Here is a 27,670-nt window from a genome sequence, read left to right on the forward strand (position 1 = left end):
AAACGTGCCTGTTTGTTTCCCAAACAGTCATTTGCCGCAGACAAACAGAGAGCAAAAGGAAATATATGGCGCCAGATGGCAATTGAAAGAGTGGGAGAGCTGGGAAGCGCTACTGGAGTGGCACAGCCAGGGCTCTCCTGAGCATGAGTGTGTGACCCCCTCGGATTTGTCCTTGTTACGGAGCTGGTGAGGTTTGGGAGAGTCGCAACAAAATATTCAGTTTAGAAACAATTTTGTTCCCATATCGTATTAGCTGTATTTCCCTTCTGTCATTGCCATTTACAAAGATATTGACATATAAACCGATGTTTGTTTTGTTGAGCTCATTTTCTCTTCCTACCTATTTCCCCTCTGAAATCATGAGGTGAACTATTTGCAGAAACAATATATTTGATAAATATACTCCTTTTTCCTTTTCACAAATTATCTGGGAACAGACATTGATTTTTTATTACTTCGTTCATTATCTAAAGTATTTGTCAAATTGTTTACAATAATATTCCAAACCATGCATTGCTACCAAGCGGCCTGTCACAGCTATCATTAACAATTTGACTTAGTGATTTACTTTCTGGGGCTAAATCTTGAATAATTCTTCATGTCATTTCCAAATCCCAAAGAAACTGTTAATTTGCTTTGCAGGAGCATCTTCTAGTCCCTGCCATGCATCAGGATGACACTGTGCTAGGTGCTGCATAAACGCAGATCAAAAAAATTCTTACTCCAATAGACAGTCGAAGTCTAGAAACAGCTGAATATCACCAGAAAAGCCAAAGCACAGAAAAAGGCGAGTATGATGGACACTGGTTTACCACGTGAGCCATCAAACGGTTGTCAAATATTTTGTAGGTATCATAGCAAAGAAGAGTCTCTCTAAGCAGAGACTGGAAAATCAATGAGATATTCTACATAAATACCTACATCATTGGGGTTTATTCATTAATCTGATAGTTATTGTCCCCTATATTACTTAATGTTGCTTGAGTTCTTCCCAGACCTTGCAGGCTAGCTGCATGAACAGCTCTGGTACCAAAACATCTAGGAAAACGATATTTGAAGAGATATTTGTGATCTCCATTACCATTTCTTGTAATTACATTTTCACAGAGTAAAAGAGGTCACAAACACAATTAGAGCAAACATAAGAAAGTGTACTTTCTCGACCTTTAGTTTAAAAGACAATGTCCTAAGATCAATCAGGAAACATTCTCATTTTAACCATAGTCTTCCTGCCTGAAAAGGAAAGAGTCTGCATAAAAAGACAGAGAAAAGACTCCACATATGAAGAATTTTCCCCATAATTTTCCACAAGGAGCTCGCAGCTCTTTAATAATCACCATTTCAATATATAAAATCAAGCTTCAGCAGAATCAGGCCACAGCATATCATATATGACTGCTGGGATTATATAATGGGAAAGTTCTCATTGATTTTTATAAAGTATTGGATCCCAGAGATTTTAAAATTAGGCACGGAGGCTGACCCAGTTTGGGTGGAAAAAGCTTACAGAATCCCAGGGAAGAGCACAGCCCAGGGAGAAGTCTCAGGAGGTACAGTTATTTTTAACCTTTCAGACCTGCACGACAAAGAATGAATTCTGAAAACTCTGGGTAGAAAAGAGGTATTTAGTTTTGAAATTTTAGAATCCTCTACCCCCTCCCTTAGATCTTGACCCTGGTAGAAAACTTGTACAGCAAACTTTTTTTTTGAATTAGGAAAAAATTTTGAGGTAGACTGAAGCTGCTATTTCACTCGTCCCTCCACAAGTGTGCAAGGCCAAAGTAAAACATTTTCTAGGATGTGATTCAAATAAAGAATAGAATATGCAAGGCTAGAATACCAAGACAGAAAGGGTTTTCATTTTAGCTGGAATCAAGAAAGTTAAATTGGCATACATAAACTGTTGAAATAAAAAGATGCATTTACCCTCAGAATTAACATTTGAAAACTGCTCTAAAATATGCTACAGTTTTCCAGCAATTAAGTGTGCCTCATTAGATGATTCAAACAAAATTTGATCTGGACAAGTATTCTGTTCAAATTGTAATTGAATTTTCTTTCAATCTATTGCAGGTTTCAGCCCTTCTTATAAATGTGACGTGACCATTAGCTGAATACATTTTATTATACGTGCTGGACAGCATTGCAGATAGAAATTTGTTTATTTGCAGTGGAGTAATATTAAACAGGCATTTGTGTTTCAAATCAGGTGGGGATGAGATGTTTGTATTGGTACCTGATCTTATCATACCAGTGCATATATTTTTAGCTGCTCTGAAATGGGAAGAGGACTGAGTACACATTATTTTGACAATCTAGTTATATAGTACTTGCCATTTATGGATTGAAATCCTCGCTACTGTTTCAGCCTCATTATACCGTACAAAAGGGCTAGACTAGGGCTTTAACACACTCCCTTTCCCTGATCCCTAAGGATGGAAAGATAGGGAAATGCAAACAATAGAAGAGGCAGAACAAGGATGCATACTTTGGGTCTCATTTCCAAAGACCTTCTAAAACTCTGGGCACAAACAGGATGGGGAGCCGTCAGTGAGGCAGGGGAGTCCAAGCTGGCTTACGACTTGCTGGTCTATGACTTCTGTGGCATCTCCCACAGGCATTTTAAGGCTGCCTTTTATTAGCCAGTGTGGAAATTTTACAGCATGGGGCTTTGGAGGAGTTCATGAATCTGGTGACGTGGCCAGCGAGAGACAGGAGACCACCTGGAAGCGGAGCTCACCCGTCCCCGACGCGCTGCAGTCCTGACCCACAGCGGGACCCTCCCCGGGTGACCCCATCACGCCGGCCCCTGCGCAGGCAGGGCAGGCGGCTCTCCCTGCGCTCGCTGCCCGCACGGACCGGGGGTTACAGCCCCGGCTGTTTGCTGCTGGCACTCGGGGCGCAGCAGCAGCTCAGCAGTAGGTAGCTTTGGGCAACCGCGTCTGGGTTAGCTCCTGCTGTCTCTTATTCTGGCTCTCGTTCACCGTGCCTGTCAGGTGTCCCAGGACAACACTGCCTGGGGCAGTGCTGGGAATGGCTCAGGGGATTTCTCTGGTTTTTTTTTAAAAAATGTTTCCTTCTTTTTCTGCGCAAGCCAGATAAAATTTCAGATCGTGTCCAAGTCTTGGCGCAAACGCGAAGGCAAGGCACTGTGGTACTGGCAGAAGGTGGCGATGCCTTAAGCTGGTATTGCCAATGAGGACACGGACAATTTCTCAGATGGAAATCACTGGCCTCACAGCCATATTTTGTTAACAGAGCTGAACCTTTCTCATTCATTGCAAGCTGGCTTTGTTTGAGTCCTCCTTCCCATTTTTAGTGGAAGAAAAATAATTCTAAGTCAGTGCCTTACAAATTAATATTTTTTTTTAATATAATAATCTTCCCTAGCTCTTACAAACTTTTCCTTTTTTACCCACGAATTTTAGTATTGCCACCTCAGCCCAAAAGTCAGAAGTGCAATCCTGTCCTGTTGATCCTCAGCCAGCTGCCGTTAGAGACAAAACACAAAGCACACAGCCACAGAAAGGAGCTTGGACAAACTTCATTCTAAGGCAAGAAAGAGTCAGATTTCATTGATCTACAACTTGACATTCAGTTCCTGCAACTGAATAGAAAAAAGGCATTTATAACCTATTAAAAACCCAAGGATGATTTTAGTCTTTTTTTTTGCTTCCTTGTTGGAGAAATCAGTCTTTCAAAATAGCCTGGGAGTTGTGAATAAAAAAGAACTTTGCTATGTTTATTTAGAGAACCTAACCCCTTGGAGCCAGCATTTTCACTAATGCATTTTACATTAGCGGGCTACATCAGGAAATCCTGACTTTTGGTGCCAGGGGGGTAATTAATATCAGATCATGTTTGCAAAATGGTTGTGTTTATGTGGGAATGAGGGCTGAGGTCTAACTGGCAGGATTTGAAGTACTCAACTTTGCTACGGAGCTTCAACAACTTGCTAGAGAGTGGGATGCTGAAATTAAAGTACGAGGTCTTGATGGCTTAGCAGAGCTACAGCTGCTGAAGAGAGCTGCAGTCTTTAGGATTCTGTTCAGAAAACTTTACAGAGAGTCTGAAGGGTTTTTCTTAAAAATGTGAGGGGATTGGAGATAACAGTGGAGTTGTTTTGCTCCTGTGGTCTCAGATGTTCCAGGAAGTGCCAAAATACGCATAATATGCTTGTCGGCCCCCAGTATATCCCTGCCATACACACATATCACTCCCAAGTCCCTGTGCTTACTAACCAGGAAATATCCACAGATGGTGCAAAAAATATTTCCTCAGCACACCTCAGAAGAAGTACTTGCTTTCATGTACGCACCAGCTAGCACAGTCCAAAGCAGTAGGTGCGGGTCAATTAAATAACTCTGAAAAAGATTCTGCTGAGCTTTGTGTCTAGCAGGGACTCTGCTGTGCCACCCCAGTGCTCCCCACCCTAGGAAGTGCAGTTCCCCCTGCGCTTGGCACCCAGCTAGTCAGCAGACCTGCTTCTTCCTCCAGGGAAAGAGGAAGAATACTGGCTCTTCTCTTCTTTACCTCCTCTTCCTCCTGGGTCAAGTAAGGGTGTCTAGCGATGGGAACTCCTTTTGTGATGGTGATAGAGTCTCATTCCCTAGCACAGGCACTGTCTGCAGCTCCAGCTGGGACATCTCCAGCTCAGCTGGAGATGACAGTGGAAGGATATCCTGAACATCAGTAGGTTCTCAGCATCAAAAAGAGAAACAAACCATAGAAGATGCTGGTGCTTCAGAACAGCCTATTTAGCAGGGAACTTGGATTCTCACCTTCCCAAAAGCCACAGTTTCTCAGTACCAACTGGGAAACTTGCACTGATGCTTAATAAGGTTGAAAATCACTGAGGAGTCTGGGACCCACTGAATCACAACGTCATGAATTTGTGTAGGCAAAGTTTAAACTTAAAGGATTTTTTTCTGAAGTTAAAAAGGAGTAACAACAACTGAATAGCAGCTGCAACTGATGTTCAAAATGAGAGTTTTACCTACTGGCTTCCCAGCATCCATTTCCATGGGATGTGGCAGCTGGCAGGTTCTCTGCAAGACCATTTATTTACTCCCTCCCCATCAGATCCTTTGCTGGAAGTTCATGGCTCCCTCAGCGGTGATGGGGATTAAAACTAAAGGTGTAATCTATGTTAGAGCTAATATATGTTTTGTACTATAATGAGCCAATATACTATTATGGATCTTGTGGTCAGCTCACTATGTTTGATAAATACAATCAATACATGTTATTCCCCTCTGAGATCCACCCACCATCATCTCTCCATGCACACCTCTTGCCAGTAGTCATTTGGGGATAATTATCTCCACCAAAAGCCTACCTCTAATGTGCCCACTGTCTTTCCTCCTGCCATAAATTGGTCTGATATGGGCACTAAGATAACAAATCTAGACTGTATCATTATTATTGCTGTTATTTTACTAGTTACTTGATCCTAAAATAGGGGTAGCAATCTAATCATTCGCTGTAACTATAGTAAAGTTATATGTACCTAATGAATTGTTCCTCATCAGGTATTTGTGTAACCGATTATTCCTGCCTAGAGTCTAGGAGCAATGTCCTAAGCTTGAATACTCTTCAGCAACACTGTCTACAGCTTTTGTTTTCTGTGAAGTAATGGAGCACCTCTTCCTTTTCTACCAGTATCTCTGAATAGTTGTAGTTCATTTTGTGGCTTACCTTGATTTTATTTCAATGTATTCTACTATTCTTTTAAGCTTAATCCTAACAATGAGAGCTTTCTGTGCATTTCCTCTTTTGTTTGAAGGCACTGATAAGCTCTTGATCCTTCACATTGGGATAATTTGTACGTCTGTTCATAGTATAATTTCTTTAAAGACTTGCCACCTCTCCCAAACTCCTTTTTCTTTAGATTCTTTTCCCCATAACATGTTTCCTTTTCATCTTCTTTGAGGAAGTTTGCTGTTTGTTAGGCTTCCTGAGGAAAAGTGAACTCCTTGACAAATTTCAACCAAGTTTGACAAATTTCACTCAACTCTGAAAAAGATGTTTCAAGACATTACATTCCTACAAGGGTCATGAAACAACCCAACTAGGAAAGAAAAGAGATTTGATAAATACCTCAGTTCAGCAAAGGCTGCTGTTAGAGCTCAACTTGTTAGGCATCGGAGCATCCAACCATAAGTTATTCTTGATAATACAATGCAAAAACGGGCAACATTGGTTCTGCTGTTCAAAGTACTATTTGCTCCTCTCCTTTCTCCCTTTTCTAAGAGTAAACTCTTATCACCTCATGATCTCTTACTCGAGCTGCCTTTAAGCCCTGCATTGAGAGGCGATTCCTCTTCACTGGTGAGAATGAACACAGAAGACCTCTTCCATTTGGCTGCTTTCCCCATCCCTTCTGTATCAAAACTCCCCTAGGAACCTGCCTGTATTCTGCTGCATCCCCTTCCCAAGACATGTTTGCACAGTTACCGTTCCCCATTACCATCAACTCCTGCATTTCAGATGACTTGGCTTGGCCTGGTCAATTGCAGAATGGCCCCGTGCACCTTAGGCAGATTTAATTTAAAGTCTATAGTAAACACCACAAGGACAGCATTTGCTCTCTTCCCATTTGTTGCTGCCACGAATTCTCAATTGGCCTATCTTCCATACCTCAGAGAATACATACTGCCTTATTCACTGACAAAGTATCTTCTCTTCAATTTGTTGTCCTTCTTGAAAAAAGTTCTGTATGTGTTAATGTTCAAGCCCTGTAAATAAATAAATAGAACCATGTTTCTGTTATGCCAATGCAGTCATAACTTTGATCATACACTTAATCTTTCTGTATATTCCTGTACTTACTGCATTTACATACAGACATCTGGACTTTTAAGCATATTGATTCACTACCCTCACTCTTGTTCCTCCTCTGGTCTTATAAATTAACACCTCCTTCTATATAAGCTTTGGTTCCTGACACTTTCAGTTTCTGGCACTGACATCTTTGACTGCTAGGGACTGCCTATGTATTGGGAGCTGCATGGACCTGCAGTACTGTGTCCAGCGTTGTCCCACCCCTGCAGATAAATGGATGAAGTGGAACAAATTCAGTGGAGGGCCACCAGGAATTGCCCTTTGAGAAGAGGTTGTGGGCACAGGGCTTGCTCAGACAAGATGAGATCATTTTGGAGGGGACCCAACAGCAGCCTCCAAGCACCTAAAAGGACGTTAGTAAGACAACCAAGCCAGGTACTTCGTGGCAGTGCATGGTTAGAGGACAAGAGACAACATGCATGAGCTGAAGTAAAAGGGGTTCACACTTGCTAAAAGAAGAAACTTTTTCACATGGAGGAAAGTCAGGCAGGGGAACGTAGTGCCCAGAGAGGCTGTGCAGTCTCCATCCTTTGAGATTTTCAGGACCTGAATGGATGAATACCTAAGCAACCTGATCTGATTTCATAATTGACCCAGTTTTGAGCAGGAGGTTGGACTACAGACCTCCTTAGGTCCCTTCCAATGTGTATTAGTTTATGATCTGACTTTCTGCCTTCCAAGAATGCTGTCAGCCATCAAAGTCATTGTAAAACATCAAGTTCTCCACTCTCCCCCATGTTGGCACCGGTGCTATAGACCCTCCCTTCCTTGTCCTTGCAAGTCTCCCGGGTTACATTAAGGAAGCCTTTATGCTTGTGCATGTTTCCACGTCTCACCTTCTCTTCCCCCTCCTAGCTTTCTGCACCTCCCTCTACTCAAACATGATTTTTTTGCTTTCAGAGGCTACACAGCTCTCAGATTCATCAGTGTACAGTATCGTGGATAAATGGACCGTCTATGCTCTCATGACTCTATGCCACAGACTGTTGGCATCACAGCTCAGAGTGCACTTAGGGATCTGCTCTCCTTGGATATTCATTTATCTGGAGAAAAAGGAATACCCAGTCTCTCCTGCTCTCAAGATCTACATCTGCAGGAGATGGTGGGGAAGATGGGGATTGATGGGCCGAGGCCAATTGCATGAGGTTCAACAAGGCCAAGTGCCGGGTCCTGCACTTGGGTCACAACAACCCCATGCAGCACTACAGGCTTGGGGAAGAGGGGCTGGAAAGCTGCCCAGCGGAAAAGGACCTGGGGGTGTTTGTTCAACAGCCTGCCAGCAGTGTGCCCAGGTGGCCAATGGCATCCTGGCCTGTATCAGAAATAGTGTGGCCAGCAGGAGCAGGGGAGTGATTGTCCCCCTGTACTGGGCACTGGTGAGGACGCACCTCGAGTCCTGTGTTCAGTTTTGGGCCCCTCACTACAGGAAAGACATTGAGGTGCTGGAGCGTGTCCAGAGAAGGGCAATGAAGCTGGTGAAGGGTCTAGAGAGCAAGTCTTATCAGAAGCAGCTGAAGAGACTGGGATTGTTTAGCCTGGAGAAAAGGAGGCTGAGGGGAGACCTTATCACTCTCTACAACTACCTGAAAGGAGGTTGTAGTGAGGTGGGTACTGGTCTCTTCTGTCAAGTAGTGATAAGACAAGAAGAAATAGCCTCAAGTTGTGCCAGGGGAGGTTTAGACTCGATATTAGAAAAAATTTCTTTACTGAAAGGGTCATCAGGCATTGGAACAGGCTGCCCAGGGAAGTGGTGAAGTCACCATCCCTGGAGGTGTTAAAAAACCGCGTAGACAAGGCACTTCAGGACATGGTTTAGTGGGCATGGTGGTGTTGGGTTGACAGTTAGACTCGATCTTAAAGGTCTTTTCCAGCCTAAACGATTCTATAATTGTATGATTCTAGGGATGTCCCAGCCTGGGCCAGTGACACCAGTCAGTACATTGTGGGTATCCATGAAGACTCACATAAAAGGAGTAGTAAACTCTTCTTGCTGATATAGTCACAGGTGCCTACAGTGCTAGAAATTGAGGACTCAGCACTGGGTGAGGTTCCACATTACCTTATGGATTTTGCCAGGAGAGGGCAGATTTTGTTGTCCATCTTCCTTGCAGTAGATTTTCCCACTCCAAAGTCATCAGCCACTGAGCAACAGAAGGAAGCCTGTTGGGCACTCTCTGCCTCACATGTACTGGTGCTTGGAAGGTGTTTAGAAACTCAGGGAGCAGCTCCCTATAGAGATCTTCACCCAAAAGCCCTGCTTCCAAATGATACGTATGATGTCTATCCACTAATTGATAGCTGTCTCTTGGGCTCAGAGCCTCCTCATAGCAATGGAGAAGGTGGTCTCAAACACATACCAAAGGAGGAACTATGATGATCTTATCATCCATGTGAGCAGTTCCATAAATAATTGCTATCTGTTCTTTGTCACAGTCATCTTGCAGTTATCTCGAGCAGCAATGCTACCTTTGTATCTTTGTCAGGCTTTAAGGTCAGTCTTGCCTGCTACCCTTCTAGAAGATGAGCATGGTCAAAAGGTGAGCTGTCATGGCTTACAAAAACAGAACAGATATCAACACAGTCCCATGAAGAGAGAGAGAAACAGCAACAAAGGAGAGCCTACAAGTTACTGAGTCATTGGACCAACATGTTGCAAAGACAAATGCACACCAGCCATCATGACACCCTGCAGCATCCTCCTGCAACAACTCTGAATGGAAAGTGAGGCAGCTCAACAAAAGGTGTTGTGGCCCACTAACTCACGTCAAAAACTGATACAAATCGGTCTAGCAGACATACTGCCAAGCATTCATTCAAATGGTGACCAGCTGTCAGTGGTCACCTAAATAATGGTAATAGGGCAGACTATCCAGAAAACTTAGTCAGCAGGTCACCTCTATCGTGCTTGGCCCATCCACCTCAGGTCTACCACATTTTAAACAAATTTCTAAACAGGCAAAAGAACTACCGAAGCAGTCAATTTATCTCCATGCTCCTTGCTCCTTCCTCAGCAGAGTGGGTCTCACGTAAGATTGCTGGGTTTCTGCCTTCCTTGTTTGCTGCCAGAGAGCAGGAAAACCAGAAGCAATGTGAAATTGAAGGGCATATAATACAGGCCATATAGAAGTAAGCTTCTGAGGTAATGAAGTATCAGTGCTGTCTTTACAGCAAGGGCATAGCAACAGTCATAAAAAGCACCAGTGAACACCAGGCTCCATTAGACATGTTAGCCTGCACACAAGGTTCTCGTAGCAGTTACAGATATCCTACTTCCCACCAAGCATCTATTTATGGTCCTGAAATCAACCACTTGTCATCAGCCAAAATCTTTGGTGGATACAACAGAAACCTTCACGCCTGCCTCAGTTTTGCTATGTTCTTACCTTTCCTGAGCCTACACAGATGCTGAAACAGGTGATAATCTGAAAACAGTAAGAAGCTAGCAAATACCTTTTCATACTCAGGTAGGCAGGCTCTCTGGGCTTAAAAAAAATTAAAAACTCTGGTGTTTATAGCCAGAACCCTTTTTCCCCAACAGTAAGTTTCTAAATAAGGGATTTCATGATAGAATGCAAACATTTTATCCAACCTGGAAACAGCCTTGGGAGGAAACAGATAGATGTAGTTATCTAAGTGCTGAAATAAGAAGAGCTAGCTCTAAAATCATCTGTATCATTGCTAGGGGAAAAAAAAGAGAGATATACAGATCATTAACCTTTGAGATTGACACTGTATCAACTTGGCAAGAAACTATCTTAACAAGTAAAGCCATAATCAGTATTTAGATAGAAACTCTAAGAACTGTGGCACTTGTTTATATTGTAGCCTTGTGGAATAGAAGTCTAAAGGTTCTGGGATGAGAAAAGCTATTACTGGAAAAATGTAAAGAAGGCAACTTAATACTGGAGAATAAAAATTCTTCATTTGAAGTTTGCTAAAAAACAGTCAGGAGGTATAACTGATGTAACTTAATTTCATAAAAACAAAACACGTATTTCTACCAAGCCTGCCCTAGCAAATGGCATTTTTCTACAAAAGTATCTGTAATGGACTTGTGTTAAGATGCCAGCACACTTCTGGCAACACCAACTGCAGTAGGTGATTAGAATTTATGCTGTGTAAAATTAACTTTTAGATTAAATGAAAATTATGAACCAAAATGCAAAAGCATTTATATGGCAATTCACCTACGCCATTTGTTTAAAAAGTGTCACGGCAAGTGAATATAACACAGTGCTCTGAAGAGTTCACAGACTATTAGCTCTAGCTATTCCAGCAGCTTCCTTCCCAGCCTCACAGCTCTTCCCCAGCAGAAACCTGAAGTGTAAATATGCAGTCACTGACATACTGAACTACCTTTGTTTCTTAAAGATCAAGTGAATAACGGTAAGGGAAAATTAGAAAACATTATGTATAAAAAAACTGAAAAAACCCTCCTCTTGTAAAATTATCAGATCTCAGGTATAGGAAAATCATACATTCTGCTGGGTTAGTCAAGAACTTTTCTTGAAAAACTGTGTCACGGGAAGCTTATAAGAATTAAGTGAATGCATCCAGCATCACGTTAGCTTGAAACATAAGTATTTCACTATTTTTATTGAATGATGTATTTCACCATAGTGGAAAAAAGAAAAAATTTTCTTAACAGAACATTGCCACTCCAGTTCAGAATTACATTTCAGTTTAATTCTGCAACCTAAACCAACAGCCTCCTGCTAGTAATGCCTACTTCCAGGTTTTGCAGAGTAAGGTTCTAACAGTTATGGTAAAAAGAAATCTAAATACACTCCCAATATTTACTGTCAAGGCACCAACAGAAATACCTTCCAAACTCTAGCATGCTGCTTGTTGCATAAAGCTGTGAAGCATGAGGTTTTACAGTCTTTCAAAATAAACTGTTTCATCTGATCTAATGTAACTGTGCATGTTCTCATATATATATCCAATTCATTTTTTTAATCCTACTAAGCCCCTGGCTTCAATAGTATCTTAAGGACTGAGTTTGCAGTTGTGCATGTCGTAAAAAGCATTTCCTGATATCAATTTTAAAGGTGTTGCCTTTAATTTTCATCATGTTGTCCATATCCTTGCAAAAATTACACTGTTAAGTACCACTGGCTTATACATACCGACTGCTGAAACAGAGAATCCCAAACATACTTCATTCGCTCTTGACCACTCATTACCGACTTATCTTATCTGAGCTATCTTTTTTTGATATGGGAGAGACAAGGAGTAACACAGTAATTCAAGAGTGTTGATAAAACTCTGATCAGTGTTATGGTATTTTGTTAAGCATTCCATGCCACCGCTTTTTGAACATTTTGGTGGCACTGTGACTTCCAATACCCAATGAACGGAAGTTCTAGTGCACTAGCTGCAGAATTTCTTCTGACAGTTGATTAACTGTGTATAAGTAAATTGGTATTAGCCCACCCAGTACATGCTCTGTTGTATTTGTAAACAGCAGCCATTTCTTAAGTTCTGCTACGGTCCACTGCATTTCCACTAAGTTTTACATCCTGCATAATCTAAGTAGCACCATTTCCACCTCATTTTGCTTCTGGAACATGTATTCTTTTCTCCAATTTCTTTGGTAAGTAGGTGTTAATCAGTGGTCCCAAGAGCTCTGGCATAATTTGTTATCCATCTCCATGATGTTTTTATATATAGCACTTACTCCTATTCTCCCCCCATCTTATCTAATTTCCAGTGCTTCACAGTCTACCTTACTGCATGCTGTATTTTTATGGTAGCACCTTCTCAAAGAACTTCAAGTTTTGTGAACATACAAATAAAACCCAATTCTATCAGATTGTGCTACCATCTTTTACAACAATTCTAGCAAATTAAGGGGCACATTTTGGTCTTTATTTATTTTCTTAAAAACATACTTAATATACTACTGAAAATATATATATTTTTTTAATTTAACTTACAACTTTATCCAGTTATCTATTCACTTCACAAGGTTTGTCTGGGTTTATTTCATAGGATTTCACCCTTATGCTTCTACTTTATGATACAGCAACTGTTGCCCATGTAGGAAAATCAGCTACTTTCTCCCTAAACTTCTTTAGGGCTTCTGGCTGAATTCCACCTGGACTTGCTGATCTAACAATTTCTCTTCATTTTGTAAATTTCAGTATTCTCTCCTTTTTTTGGAATCTAAAATTTGGGTTGTTTTTTTTTAAATCACACTAAAGTGTTTCAGCATCCTCTGTAGTGAGAACCGTAGAAGTACAATGATTCTTGCACTGAAGTCCTTGCCCCTCTTTAATCAGGATTATTTTCTAAAAAAAAAATATTATAATAATCAATTACTTTAAACATATAAATGTAATTTTAGATATGAAAATGAAAGCAGGACTATTTGCAAAAAGATACAATTATCCTGCTCTATAAGTGGCATGTTTGCTTACTTATGTTACAACATTGTGAAGTCAATTTCACTTGAAACAGTGAGCCAGCTTCTCCCTTCTGCAAGTCACTCACAGAGCAGAAAAGGAAATAAAAACGTCTGAAAAGGAAGAGCAATATATGATGGCAAAAATGACAGTGCTATGATAAATAAAAGTCACTGAATTCATTAACTCCTCCTCTTTAGTCTTTGAACATTTGTATCACTTCTGTTCACATATTTGATTTGCTGTGTCAGTCCCCCTCTTAGGTCTCATTTTCTACATTCCACATATAGAATGCCAAGTGTAACACCTTTTTTACTAGTTTCCTATTGGTTGGATTTTTATTTAATAAAGATTACTTACTAAAATGAACCTTCTATCCTGCTATTTCACCCTGGTCCTGTCGTGCATTCCTGCTTCTTTTTTGTATAGGGAAAACTGGTTCTTTTTTAATACATAATTTTAGTAGAAATACTTTTGCGTGGAGCTATCTCCTCTAAAGTTGTTCTTCTGGCATAGTATCAGAGGAATAAGGTAATTTTTGTCACCACCAATTAAAAAGTTTTACGAAACAGGACCGTTATAAAACAATTAAACCTTGCAAATGCAGTAGTCTCTAGGAGGGAAACCCTGGAGGAAATTCTGCTTATTAAAATTGCAATTTTAGTTTCCATTAAAAAGGAGAATAAGACAACAGAAGATGGGCTGGCAAGACAAATTATTTCTTAATGTCAGTTGAGCTTATTTCAAATGAGATAACATATCTACACCAGGTTGGGTTCAACACATTTTTGCGTCCTCAACTCATTTATCTAATTCAGTCATCTTGATTATAGCCTCATGGACCTTCATTTTCAGAGGAAGAATTTTGCAACAAACAACCTACACAACACGCTGATTACTGAACAGTTAATTCTAATTAACTTGGCTATGGCAAGAGAATTTTGATAAAGTCCTAGAATGCAAATACAGTTTGGTTATTCTGGCCAAACTTATATAAAATAAAAACCCACAGCAGAGTCTCCAGATGAGACATCAGAGTGATAGGGATCTAATTTAAAGAAACAAATGAGAAAATTAAAATCACAAATAATTTATTCTTCCGTTAGAATTGATGGAGTACAGTTTTAAATAGCAATGAAGTACACAGTGGTGGAAAATTGGCACAGAACCTACAAGCATTTCATTCATAATAATGTTCCTCATGCCATATCTGTTCAAACCTTGATGTGTATTTTCTACTGACTTTAAGAAAATTGTTTTCCCTTTAAAAATGAACAAATTGAAAATCTTGTCTTCCATGTATAATGTCATACTTACTATGAACACCAGTTGTTTTTCTCTCCCCCTGCCCCCCCCAAACACAACTGCCAACTGAAAAAAAAAAAAAAAAAAAAATTTTACTCCTGGGCTAATTTTCAGTTCTGTCATTTATAAAAGTTGCCAGGAATTCTTGAATGCATATATTCCTGCACAACAGAATATCCATTTATTTATCTGATATACAGTTGCAGGACAGTCTCAAAACCAATTTTTTGTGTACTATGCTATTATCAAGGTGCTGCCTCTATCTCACATGCAACACTATAAGCATTAATGCAGTTCAAAACAAAATTTGGCATTTACCTCACCAACGGGTTTTATATTTCATGTCATAAAACATCCCTTGGTCTCATGTTAACCAATAAGAAAAATGGACACACACAAAAAATGTCCCCTTTCTAAAGATATTAACTCCCAATTAGGAAAATTTAGATAGGTTTTACAAAGTCGTCTAGGCTATTTTGATACATACAAATTATTCAACTAAAGGTTAAAATACACTTATACAATACAGTCCTGACCTCCATATTATTTTTCAAGTTCTTTGCATATTCAAGCCAAGTAAAATTAACACTTGTCATTTTCTTTGTTATTGCAATTATTAAGAGGGATTACAGCTTGCTTATGCAAAGCTGTGACAAAACACTTGAGAAATAAAACCCAAACATTTATCTTGTTACCCAAAAAATGTTGCAGAAAATTGTCAAACTATGTTAGAAACAATTTTTACAAAAATGCCTCACTCAGAAAAATTGGAAAGCTTAAAAAATTAATCTTTGCACAAGACTATATTATACTGTCCTTAATTATGTTCCCATTTAGATAACTGGGATTCTCATTCTTTGTACATGGACCTATCAGTGATGTATGATGCTCTCCATCTTTTTTCACTGTTATCTTTATTGTACACCATTTCGAGACTTATACAATCAAGCACTTATCATGCCCCTACCCATTTTTAACAGTAGATTTCTTATCCTGCCCAGAGAGTAGTGTACTGTCTTGCATATTCACCACATGAAAAACATAATATACAAAATATTGCTGCTGTAAAAAGTGTGCATTTCCCCCTTTCCCCCTACAAAAAAAATCTGTGGAAAAAATATTAAATTCCCATAACCTTCATAAACATACAAAGCTGTTCGCACCTTTCAGTCTGTAACAGTCTATTTGACATACAGTTCTCAACTCACTGCAAATTGTTATGTCACATATTTTCTGTCCAATATTGCCATCTAGAGTAGAGATGTGAAATCAGTTTCTGAGAATCTACAGTCTTTAACAATTAACCCATAAAGACTGTATACCATAAAACAGCCACAAGATTTTTCCAAAAGCTAGATGGAATGGGAGGTTCTCATCTCAGGAACATGTCCACAGTGCTGAGGAGACAATATGGCTGCTAATAGATATTGCCTACTGGAATGTGAGTACTTTTTCACTGTTGATAATTCCCATACTGACCCTAAAAAAAAAAAAAAAACAACAAGAAAAAAACAAACCACATCAAAATACATCATTAGACCACAAGGCATATTTTCCTGTATTAAAAGCTGAAATCAGAAGACCATCCAAATAAACTATGAAGTTAAAAGGTGGAAACAAATAACAATAAATGATAAACCAATATGAGTAAGTGGTACAGTTTCATCTCACTAAAAAACCTTTGTGTTTTAGTGTAAAAAGTAAGATGGATGATATGGATTTAAAACCAGGAACCTAATTTGACCAGAAAAGTATACCTTTGGATTCAATAGACTACTGTGAAATTTGCAGAACACCATCAGAAATAAAAGATGGGAATTACTTCCCACCTAAACTTTGAAAATTATTTCAAAAAGACAAGGTCACCTAAATTCAAAGTAATTTAGGAAACTAACCTGCCTTCAGAGATACCTAAAAATATTCATGTATCAAGCATCACAGAATGAACTGATAAATGTATCTCAAAAACCAAGGCACATCCCAGTGAACATAAAGAACTAGTCAACATATCCTATGGGAATCAATTACTCCATACATCCGACACATAGAATTATTACCCTTATTGATATTCTCTATTTCTTTTGACAGAATGTCATGTACTGCAGAGGAGGGCAGAGGTGAAAGCATCAATGCTACATGCTTACCATGATCCTTCACCACAGGGTTCAAGGCTTGCAGAAACAAGTAATGTGCTAGGAAGCGAACATTCTCCAAACCGCAGTCCTGCCACCATTCCACGTTAAGTACCATCATGATAAGGCAGTATTTTAAATTCCAGTTTTATGTTACAATGTCAGTTTTTTCCATTGTAATATGGCAATCAGTCAGGAAGAAGAGTTTCAGAACAGCTGCCAGATGAGACTTTAAGCAGCGCAATTCCTATGGGAATGGCTAGTATGAAAGAGAGGTCTTCTATAATTGAGTTTCCCAGTGGAACGTAGGCTCTACTCCTCCAGTTTGTGCAGTCTATCTACAGAGAGGGTTATCCACTTCTACTGCAAAGAAAGCTGGAAGAAACTCAGCAAATTGAGATTAAGTTTCCTTGACCCTACATTTGCCACAAGCAAAGCATTTTCCTGTAGCTTATTATTTGCAGGAGGAAGCTATTAGTTCAGTGCATAAGCATTTTGTTTATCTGTTAAATAATAAGAAGTAATTGCATCTCTAAACTACCACACTGAAAGAGCTTGTTCTCCTTCCTTGTATTTTCTAATTTCTGTAGAAAGGAAGCCAACTGTTCTCCTTTAAAAATGCAGGCAATTGTGGCTATTCTTATTTCCAAGGGAAAGTTCTTCCTGAAAGTTCAACTCATCTTCTACTGACATATCAGGATTTTATTTAAACACTAGAACCTCAACTTGATCGTAAGGTATATTTAGTTAATCTCCATTTTATTTATGCTGAGAAAGTAATAGTGTATGTTTTAATGATATTTCTGGATTCATATTGCAAAGATTAATTTTTACAGTTTAGTACCTTCTACAGGAATAAAACCTCCATTTCATCCTTTAATTAGAAGACAGTTTTTTTACAGGAGTCCTCCACTACAACTCCAGCCTAAAGTTGTGGTGGTTCTTGTTTGTTTTAAACTTATCTTAGCAGTGATAAGAAAGCAGCAGTTGATTTGCAGGTCACCTCTTTCCCATGTTTAGTGTTCCTTTACATTGCCTGGAGAAAATCTGTGCAAAAATAGGCTTCATGTCTCCCTACACAGCTCTACAGTAGAAGGACCTCTGTTGCACACCTGAAGCGATTCTGCAACTGGAGAGGATTTGTGTTTGTGGAAAATCAATTCAACCATTTTTATTGCAAAGCAGTAATGAAGAATGATCTACCATGAGATTTAGGAACCTCATCTTTCATATTAGTCATTCACCATGAGGCTATGAAACAGATCACCTTAATTTTTAAGGTCCAAAAATATTGCCTGGAGGGCCTCGCTTTGCCAAATTGCATTAAAACTTTGCAAACGCAGAAGAGAATGACTAATCACACCTCCAGACAAATGGTTCTGGGTAACTTGCCTGGAAATAAAATCCCTGAGAATTGTATATACACACCTGACAGACCATGTCCTCAAGTTCATTAGTTTAAACATCCACAAGAAACTAAGATTATCAAATGAGTGTGTAAGAATCACAACTTTCTCATCAAATGAAAGAATACCTGGTCATATCCATAAGGCCTCTGCTGTGGTGGCTGTGGTGGCCCAGGCTGTGTGGGTCTGTATCCCCCATACTGCTGGCCTTGTCCTTGTGGATAATTGGGATACTGAGGTCCTGGACCACTCTGGGAGGGGCCTGGAGATCATTAAAATGGAAACAAACAAACAAACAAAAGAAAGATTGCTTAGGATGTTAGGAAAAAGAACAGTAAACCCATTGAATTTTACAACTGAACAAGGCTGCAAGTATCACTACTGTGTAATTAGGTCTCTTCCTACTTAAAAACGTAACAGGGATCAGTGGTGCTCCCCTCACCCTGGAAAAGCACCTTAGCTGACAGGGCCTGTGCTCCAACCACAGAAACCTTTACCTTTATTGATATATTAATTATTTATTATCAATGCATGTAGTTCCACACACGAGGTCATAGGACAGGGAAGAACAAAGCAAGAAATGACAAATCACAAAGACGAGCACTTCCAGGATTTAGGGAGGCACGCTCTTCTCCTGCTGTATGCTGCTCCAGTTCCAGAAATTTGTAATGCCAGGAGCAGCCAGATGATCAGCTGCGTTTAGCATTTGGACCTTTTGAAGAGACTAGCAGTGCTGCACTGCTCGAAAGTCAGTTCTCACACTACAGCAGGCAATCATAAATGGGATGTCAGACAAGCAAGTTACATGCATAAAATGTGAGATGTAACAACAGTAAACACTATTGTGGGATGGAAAAAAGCACCCTCTACTCCATACTCATCTGGTCATCTTAACTTTCCAGGAAAAGGGTATTAAAAAAGCCTTTGGCTCCAGCCTTTTTTGGCTGTAAAAGGAAGCTGTTCTTTTGTCAATACAAACTCTTTCTGTTACTACTCACAGGGACTCAGCCTGTCTACCATTGGAAGCTGCACATTACTACCATCAGGCAGTGCAGCTGTGTTCTAAACAAAATTAATCCCATCCCCTGCCTTGGGAGAGGTAGTGTACTGTGTATTTCAGTGACACTCCATATGGATCTTTTGCAATGGATCTAAGTTAGCTTTTTCAACACCACCCCTTAAAAACTGGCACAGTCAGCAAGATTTGCAACTCTTCAGAATTACTTTCTTTTAAACAAACCAACACCATTTTTTTTTCCCCCTCAGAAAAAACAGATGAGTATTAGCAATAATGTAATTCAGTGCTAGAGAAGGCTAGTTTTAGCTACGTTAAGGTGACATCAGCTGGTAACTCCTTCAGTAATTCTGGATCTATAAGACAGTCAAAAAGATGACCTGGAGAAGAAAAGCTCCATATGCTATTACCATTCTCCTCAGGCCTCAAATCCCCTTGAACTATGCAGTTTCAGCTTTCTACAGTGGAACAAAACCTTAAAGATTGATAATAATGACTGGGATGCTGATTTATTTTTGCAAATTAGAAAGCAATTAAATATTAAATGGAGCAAGGACACTACATCCTAAAAAGTGCTGTGTTCATCTGACAAATGAAACTTGGTTTTATTTATTCATGGTGATTTTTTATAGTTGAATTCTAAATATTCAGTGACAGGTTTTATTAAATAAAAATGGAACTTCAATATAGAAATTGAGAAGTATGCTATTTGGGTTTACAAGTTATGGTGGGTAAGTCGCTCCAACAGATTTCTTCATTCCTTTCCTCTAGTATTTCTTAACCCAAATTTTCAAAGTCAGATTTTATTTCTTTACTTACAAAATTTAGAATAGTGAGCTAGATGGACCTTCACTCTGATCTTCATTCTGTTACTATGTTATGTTTAGCAGAATATAAGTACATGAATATTATTTTAGAACTATCAATTCATCCATAACCTCCAAAAGGAGAAAACTTGCAAAAGATCCTCTTGAAACTTAACTCTGTCTCATTAATACTGTATTTAATGCAAATCTGGCATTTATCTTCATGGCAAACAAGTCATCCATGCACTTCCTTGCATACCCACAATGCTGAAAGTTTTAGCACTTAAACCTGCAACAAAACTAAAAGTTAAAATATATGGAATTAGATTTCAGATTCCTTCTTCTGAGATAAGTATGTTCAGCTTTACAATATGCAAGCAAGTAAAACTTAAAAGAGCAGTATTTTCAGCATGGTCTTCTGACCTCATGTATTCAGAAGTAATGCACAAAAATTACATGCTACAAGTTTCCTGTTTGGGAGGTTTTCCCTGAATCCAAGGACTACTTTATCTCACGCTTGGCAGAGGATTTCTCATTCCTGCCATACATCAAAAGGTTTGCACTACTAGTGCAAATTTATATGACAAACTCTCTTGAAAGCTGCATTGGCAATGCTTATATTCATTTCCTTACTGATCAGTACAATAATTTAAAAAGAATGATTCATGTATGTTGGATGAAATTTTAAATTAGTTTTTAAAAGATTTTGCCCTAAATGGCAAGTCCAAGGATGAAAGGGTATAAATGGCTCTCTGCCATCTTTATGCCCTCCTGACCGTGTTCACCTACAGAGGACAGAAAAGAGTAGAGTCTTTCTGGGTCTTTCTGAATTACAGACACCTGTTATAACATTGTCTAGTCAGTCACCTTCGTTTTTTTCTACCACACCGTCCTAGATTGCCAATAGATCTACTTCCCAAAAGATACTGTCTTCTACACTTTCTTGTTTTGGACCAGTGAAATTGCAGGCATACAGCTTTTTTGGACAAGCCTGGCCTTTCAACACAGTAAAAACAGGGATAGAATAACATATGAGGATCTCTCTTAGTCTTTTCTGTCATTGCTCTCTGTGTCTTCAGGTTCTTACCATAACCCTGCTGTTGTCCTGGATAGCCCTGTTGGCCTGGATATTGCTGCTGTTGTGGTGGATAACCCTGCTGTTGGGGTGGTCCTTGATATGCATCTTGCTGCTGACCATATTGTGAGTTTCCTGTAAAATCATTGCAAGAAAGCAAAAACTTATAAAGATACCTACTTTATTAATTTTTTCCTTCTAAGATGCACAGCCAACAACACAAGAACAAAATGAAAATGCAATACTGATTTCAAAAACTGAAGAAAACAAAGAAAACTCAAACCAAACAGAAGGAATTCGGCCAAACAAACTGCAGTTAAAGCCAATTTTGCAAAGTTGAACTGCAGCATTTTCAGCATCTCTGCCAAACGAGCATTACATTTACTGGAACATCACAGTCATAAGATCATGACTATGCTAAATAAAATAAAAAAAGACAAAATTAAGGACAGCTACAAGAGCACAGACTAGCTACACAAGATCAGCAAGCTGTTTCCTAACGGCACTATAATTATACAAAATATATACACACACAAAAAGATATACAACTGAACCAACAAATTTATGTTTAAATAAAAATTTCCATTGAGGTAAAAAAAAAAAAAATATCTAGAGTGTTTTAGTCATTTTACTGTTGTTAGAAATGGCAAATTGTGGTTATATATTTTAGGTGTTTGCAAGAAATTATTTTGAATGCTTCAAGTTCCCTGCAATTTTCAAGACAGGCAGCAACTAGTATTCTACAAGAGCTTTGCATGGGTTTAAGTCGTGTTGTGTAAGAATTTTTGTTCCCGTTGCAGGTGGGGGAGGAAAGGGAATGTATGTGCGTATGTGTGTGAAGGTATATAGATACCTCCTTCGTAGTAATGTTGTGAGGAATCCTCATAAGGCCTATCGTAGCCTTGTTCAGGATACGACGGTTGCTGATAACCGTAATCATTATGACCTACATCAATTCGACAAGAGACAGGAAGAAACGTTAATGGCCTCTGAGTGAAAACGCTAAAAATATTTCATTTCTCAGAAAAATGAAAAAAATTTCAACTGGATATACATGAAAAAGAATTTTCAATTGTATTAGCCAAAGACTTATTAATATGATTTCCTTTCATATTGAATTAACATGTGACAGGAAAAAAAAAAGGCTTAGTGCAGTAGTTTTAGCAACATCACAGCAAGGGATGGTCTTAACCTTCTGATAATCCTTGTTGGGGGGGCAGGGGGGAGAAGTACTTTATCTTTCACTCAAAAAAAAAAAAAAAAAAAAAAAAAAGAAAGCATTTAGGCCTTTCACATGTAAATAACCTGAATTAAATTAGAATGAACAAAGAAAGCAATTATCATACTTTGTCTAACACCTGTTCTGCTGATCTCCAATTCAAAAGCATATGCTAAAAGCAGTGTGAAATATAACAAATAAAGCTCAATGAAGTTATGAACCACAGTCTACATTAGATTTTGCTTTTAAGTGACAGAAAAACAACATTCTCAAGGTTTTCCCTACAAACAGAATTCCTACAAGTCTTAAGAAAACTATTCCTCTTACATTCCAGTCCTGAGTAGGATCATTACAAACAAACCTTTCTTTTCAGAGACTACAGGCATCTCTGATTAAGAAACCAATATATGCAGTAAGCACCCCACCTGTTGTTGTTTTTAGAACAAATATATTTTGTCTTACAGATGACCAAAATATATCTTTTTGCTAACTTGGTCAAGAAAACAAGCCAAAATTGTGTTTTAATTTGAAATTAAATTATACAAATTATATAAATTTGGAATAATATTTTGGAATAAAAATAAGGAAAGGAGAAAATAGTTCTAAAACTAAGTGGTCTTTGTAATTAGTTCTGCAACTGTACCATATGCCATTGACTGAAACTAATACAAATACATAACAAGTAAAACAAGTCTTACATTCTTTTTAAGTTCTACGTAAGAGTAATAATGAGGTAATGATCAAGAATGAATCTTTAGAAGGAACGGGTCTAAGAAAAGTAATCTGTGCTGCCACAGAGCTGTTGATGGTAACATTGAATTGCCCTTACTAAATTAAATTGCCTGTAACCATTTAAAGTTCATGAGTATAATGTAAAAGTTCCAAAATGAAAGCTTAATAATTAAGAGTTAATGCAACTTGGAAAGTAACTCTGCACGTGTATCTCCAAAAAAACCACACGTAAGCTTCTATAGACATGGCTTGATGTAACTTAAAGTCAATTTAATAGAAATTAAAACTCAAACAACTAACTTGTATCCTTTTATTTACAATAAGTAGTTGCTTTGGCAATTACACACCTTTGCTTTGTATACATTTTTAAAATGTTAACATCTACCACATTCCTTGAACTTCATAAGATACCATTAAGTTGCACACACGGTTATCACAGTAGTCATGAGTCAGCATCTTTGTTCTCCCAGTCTCTGCTCAGCCTAAAAACAGGTTAATTACAACTTTTCTAACTTATAATGCAATCCAATAGCCTTCAGCACTCTAAATTTCAAGAGGTAGGAGGACAGATATATGAAATTCAAAGTTCTGGTCTTGTCTTGAAAGTACTAGCGGGACTTCTAAAGAGGATTCACAATTACAATCTCCTCAGGGCAGGGACCATTTTATTTCTTTGTAAAAATTAAACTAAAGGCCCATACCATAGCAGCAATAACACATTTGTGCGACTTATATGAAAACTAAACACTAAGTTAAAAAATAGAATATTTACAGAAAAACCACATCTTTGTAGCAAGTTTTTCCACTTCAATAAAATCTTTAATAAAAGGATATCGCCCCATCTCTTATTTGTAAGAAAGTTATGACTGTTTTAATTCATCTCAATTATACTAGATATGCTAAGGAACCTTCCATGCTTTTAGATAAACCAATTGCAGAACTTCATTTTGAAATACTAAAACTGTTGTTAGAGATTCAAATGGGAGTATTAGAAATTACATGCTTTGAGTAGTTGTATAATTAACTAGTCATAGTAACTTAAACTGTAGTAACAATTCTGAATTTGGAATGTTTTGTAAATGTGAGGTATGATATCCAATTACTATTCTTGCCTTATTCCCTAATTTTGGGCATATGACTACATTAGTATTGGGCAGGTATAGAAAATGGGAAAGTTAACATTTATGAGAGATTACCATCAGGGTAATATTGCTGGTTCATGCCTTCTGGAGGACCTTGTCCACCATGACTGTATTGGTCCCCATAATAGTCTTCCTGGCCTGAGTACTGCTGTGGTGGGCCTGAAAAACCACAACCAGTCAATACGTAAATAACTTGTTTTCTCTGTTATAAAGCCTGCTTATTTCTGATTCTAGTATGAGAAATATTTCTCAAATGTACTCCCCACCCATATCGTTGCATTTCAGACAACATATGTAATCTGGTTTACTTAAAAAAAAAAAAAAAAAAAAAAGAAGAAGAAAAGAAAGAAAAAAGATCTCTATATACACACACACACACAGAGTTGTTTGGCTGCACTAGACTGAGCACATAATATATCAAACTTCAGTTTTGAGCTCATTTTAGGAACATGTGTATAACAGACTAAGGTGTTAAAAATAAAGTTATTCCTTTTCTAAAAGGACTGGAAGGAAAAAAAAAGAAAGAAGCAAGATTGTGCAACATTGTTCCTTTTTTGTAATTGAGCAAATTCAGAATGAAGCAGGTACTCTGTTCGTTTTCTGTACCTATCATTTAAATATCGAAACAGAATTCTGCACCAGCATATCTGAGACGTGTATTTTTATACACTTTTTGTCAGAAAGAACTCAAAACAAAAGAAATACTTGTGTTCATGTTTCATGATGATACCAGTAATCTGTTGCTGCAAGAACCACCCTTAAAAGGATAACAAAAAGAGTCTGCAAACAAAGTCTGTGACACCCAATGACTTGATCAGAATTTGGTGTAAGCAAGGAAGTGATTTAAAATAGTTTTAAAGATGGTTATTTAAAATTAATGTAAAAACACTGAAGTTAAGTCCTACCTTGCTGTGGCGGCCTGTATGGAGGAATCTGTCTCTGACCCATCATGTGATTTCCTTGGTTAACTTGGCCCATCATTCCCATAGGTGGCTGCTGCCCCTGGTAATGCTGGCCACCTGCTTGTGGCATGTTGTATTGCTGGGAGGGAGGCTGCTGGTGCATCATTGGACCTGCAAAAGGAAAAGTAGCAAATATGTCGTCTGTAACACATGATTTGTGATTAAATCTTTCAAAAATAACATTGAAAACCCAACCTTTAATAAGGCTGCTTTCTAGATGATTTTTCTTCAAACTACACAGACATCAGTTTATTCATGCACAAAGATAACTGAAACACTTTCGCCATTTTTTGTTTGTTTTAAAAAGCTCCTGCAAAGTGTAGATGAAAACCTGATAGTGAAACCTTGGTAAGTCATAGAAAAATCAGTCAACATTGTAAACTCTTCATGGCATAAATTTAATACACGTGTAGTTGTTGTTGTAATTCATCAACAAGCTCTTATCACAAAATAAGCAATTTTATTTAGCCTGTAAAGACAAACCATGTGTACCAGTGAGTCAGGCAATCACACAACAGGCAGTATGCAGAAAGGCCCACAGGAATATATGCTCTGCCCTCCACTGAATAGTCCCAAGCAGCCTGTAACAAAAAGCTTCTTTCATACCAAGATGCACCAAGTTTCTGTGAATCACAGAAAAAGACCAGGAGAGATCAAGTACTGTCTATGTTTTTATCAACTGAGAAAATCTGATTAAGGCTGAACTTGGGAGAAATGCAAACTTCAGTAATGAAAACAAACAGTTAAAAGAGCACCTTATTGACACCATACAGCAATGAAAATTATGGTTACACCATTTCGTTTTATGAGATTGCAGGTTACATTGATTTAACAAAGAACAGCTTCTTCACTTCCTCTGTAGTTCCACTTCAGAAGTTATTCCAGTATAAAAATATGAGGAGGAAAGAGTTGTGACAAGGAGTTAAACTTCTTACACAAAATATTTTTATAATACATTAATTCAAACCACTTAACACATATTGCACACTTCCTAATGGTGAAACCCTAAGCTTTTTTTTCCTTTTTAAAAAATTTATTTTATAAACTACTAAGACAACAACTAACCAATCTCACAAATCAAACCATCAAACTAGCACAGCCACTCCTCAGCCCCATCCCAGGAGAAAAAGGAAGGTTATCATCTAGTTTTCTGTATGCTAGATTTTGCCATTGCATTTACTATTTTTAAATAACTAGGTGCTGGAGCACAAGCAGAAAGTCCTATGTGAAACAACAGTACTGGAAAATTACCTAGACACAGTCAATACTGACAATGGATTTACATAAGGAAAGGAATACACAGTCACTTAGATCTTGTTTATGTGGGGTTACGAGAGAAAGTTAAGCCAAATTAATTAATGGTATGAATTCAAAGTGCATTAGTTAAATCCCATTAAACCCCTGTGCAGAATGTCTCAGTGAGAAGCAAAATGGCCTTAGTTCTGTTAAGCTTCATTTTCCTCTTAAGGTAAATATTGGCCACTCTTAAAATGATCCAGTTATGCTTCCACCCTTCAGCACGGCAGTTTCTGTGTCCTGATTTTGAAGAAAAAAAGTGGTTTAAATTGAGATACCGTAATTATTTTTCACTTAGCAAAAATATATTTCTTTTTTGATCTTCTGAACGAGTAGGTAATTTAGATCATTCTACTTCACTGCTCCTCTCTTCGGAGGTACTGAGAAACATTAGGCAGCCTCGAAAAAAAATAAAAACTTGTTGCCATAATATTCCTAGATCTCAAGAAAGCTTGTTAATTAACAATATTAATATTAGTCACAATACAATGTGATAAAATGTGTTGGGTCCCCATGGTGCAATGTAGAGGTTTTCTGTTTGCTTTTTAAATTAGAACTTCATTAACGCTTTGTAGAGCCACAATGAGAATTCACTACTCTGTATCAGACTGTGTATTGTGTTAATAACAGAATGCCTGGCTTCCTTCCAGTTTGGTTCACATCTCTCTCTTATTAAGAAGATACCTAAAAGAAGAACCATGGTCTCTATCGTCTCATGCAACAGAACCATTTTATGGGGTAGTTTTGAGGGGTAAGAGAACTTTGAATTTGTTTTTTCTTTTGAAAGAAGACAGTTAACTCTATCCCAGCCGAAACCAGGACACCTACATTAAAGCTACATTTATTCATCGTATAATACTCAATATGACGTAAAACTAACCTAGAAAACCCCTTCACAAAAGTGAAGTCAAAAACTTAAGACCATTAGTTCATGGTCTAAGACTTTCTCATATTTGTAGTACATATTTTTACAGCCCACTTAAAACACAGCTCTTGAATGTCCAATCAGGTTACCGCAAACTACACTCAGTGGAAGTCATGACCTCTTCCTGACTTGGAGGTAAGACTTCACACACGGAAGTTCACAAAACTGTGGACTGCAAGAGAATGCTCGCTGTTTTCAAAAATTCTCCTTAGAAATTCTTTTTTGGTGAATTTCTACTACTATTTATTCCGGAGAGGACAAAATATTATATTTGTACAGAGTCCAAAATGAGTCTACAGTCCAAAATGTGTCCAAGAAAATATTGTGTAGGACTATCCCTGTAAATATGCAAGTACACAAGCAGACTATTGTCTTTCCAAGAAACTATTTTAACTTTGGTAGTAC

At 38.2% G+C, this 27,670-nt stretch overlaps 1 protein-coding gene across 3 annotated transcripts in view; it reads right to left on the minus strand.

The window, feature by feature from the left end:
• Positions 1-14,280: 14,280 nt before the first annotated feature.
• Positions 14,281-27,670, minus strand: part of SS18 (SS18 subunit of BAF chromatin remodeling complex) — a 45,255-nt gene continuing 31,865 nt past the window's right edge. Inside the window, exons 6-11 of one of the 3 annotated variants that reach the window (XM_075023176.1) lie at positions 24,988-25,155; positions 24,137-24,241; positions 21,843-21,935; positions 21,002-21,124; positions 18,222-18,355; positions 14,281-16,035 (exon numbers count right to left, since the gene is read on the minus strand). In XM_075023176.1, the coding sequence (XP_074879277.1) occupies positions 16,009-16,035; positions 18,222-18,355; positions 21,002-21,124; positions 21,843-21,935; positions 24,137-24,241; positions 24,988-25,155 (650 nt within the window). In that variant the 3' untranslated portion in view covers positions 14,281-16,008. The remainder of the gene's footprint in view (positions 16,036-18,221; positions 18,356-21,001; positions 21,125-21,842; positions 21,936-24,136; positions 24,242-24,987; positions 25,156-27,670) is intronic. The other 2 variants (XM_075023177.1, XM_075023178.1) reach the window with 2 other exon arrangements.

Source organism: Buteo buteo, chromosome 3, assembly GCF_964188355.1.
Source record: "Buteo buteo chromosome 3, bButBut1.hap1.1, whole genome shotgun sequence".
NCBI lineage: Eukaryota > Metazoa > Chordata > Aves > Accipitriformes > Accipitridae > Buteo > Buteo buteo.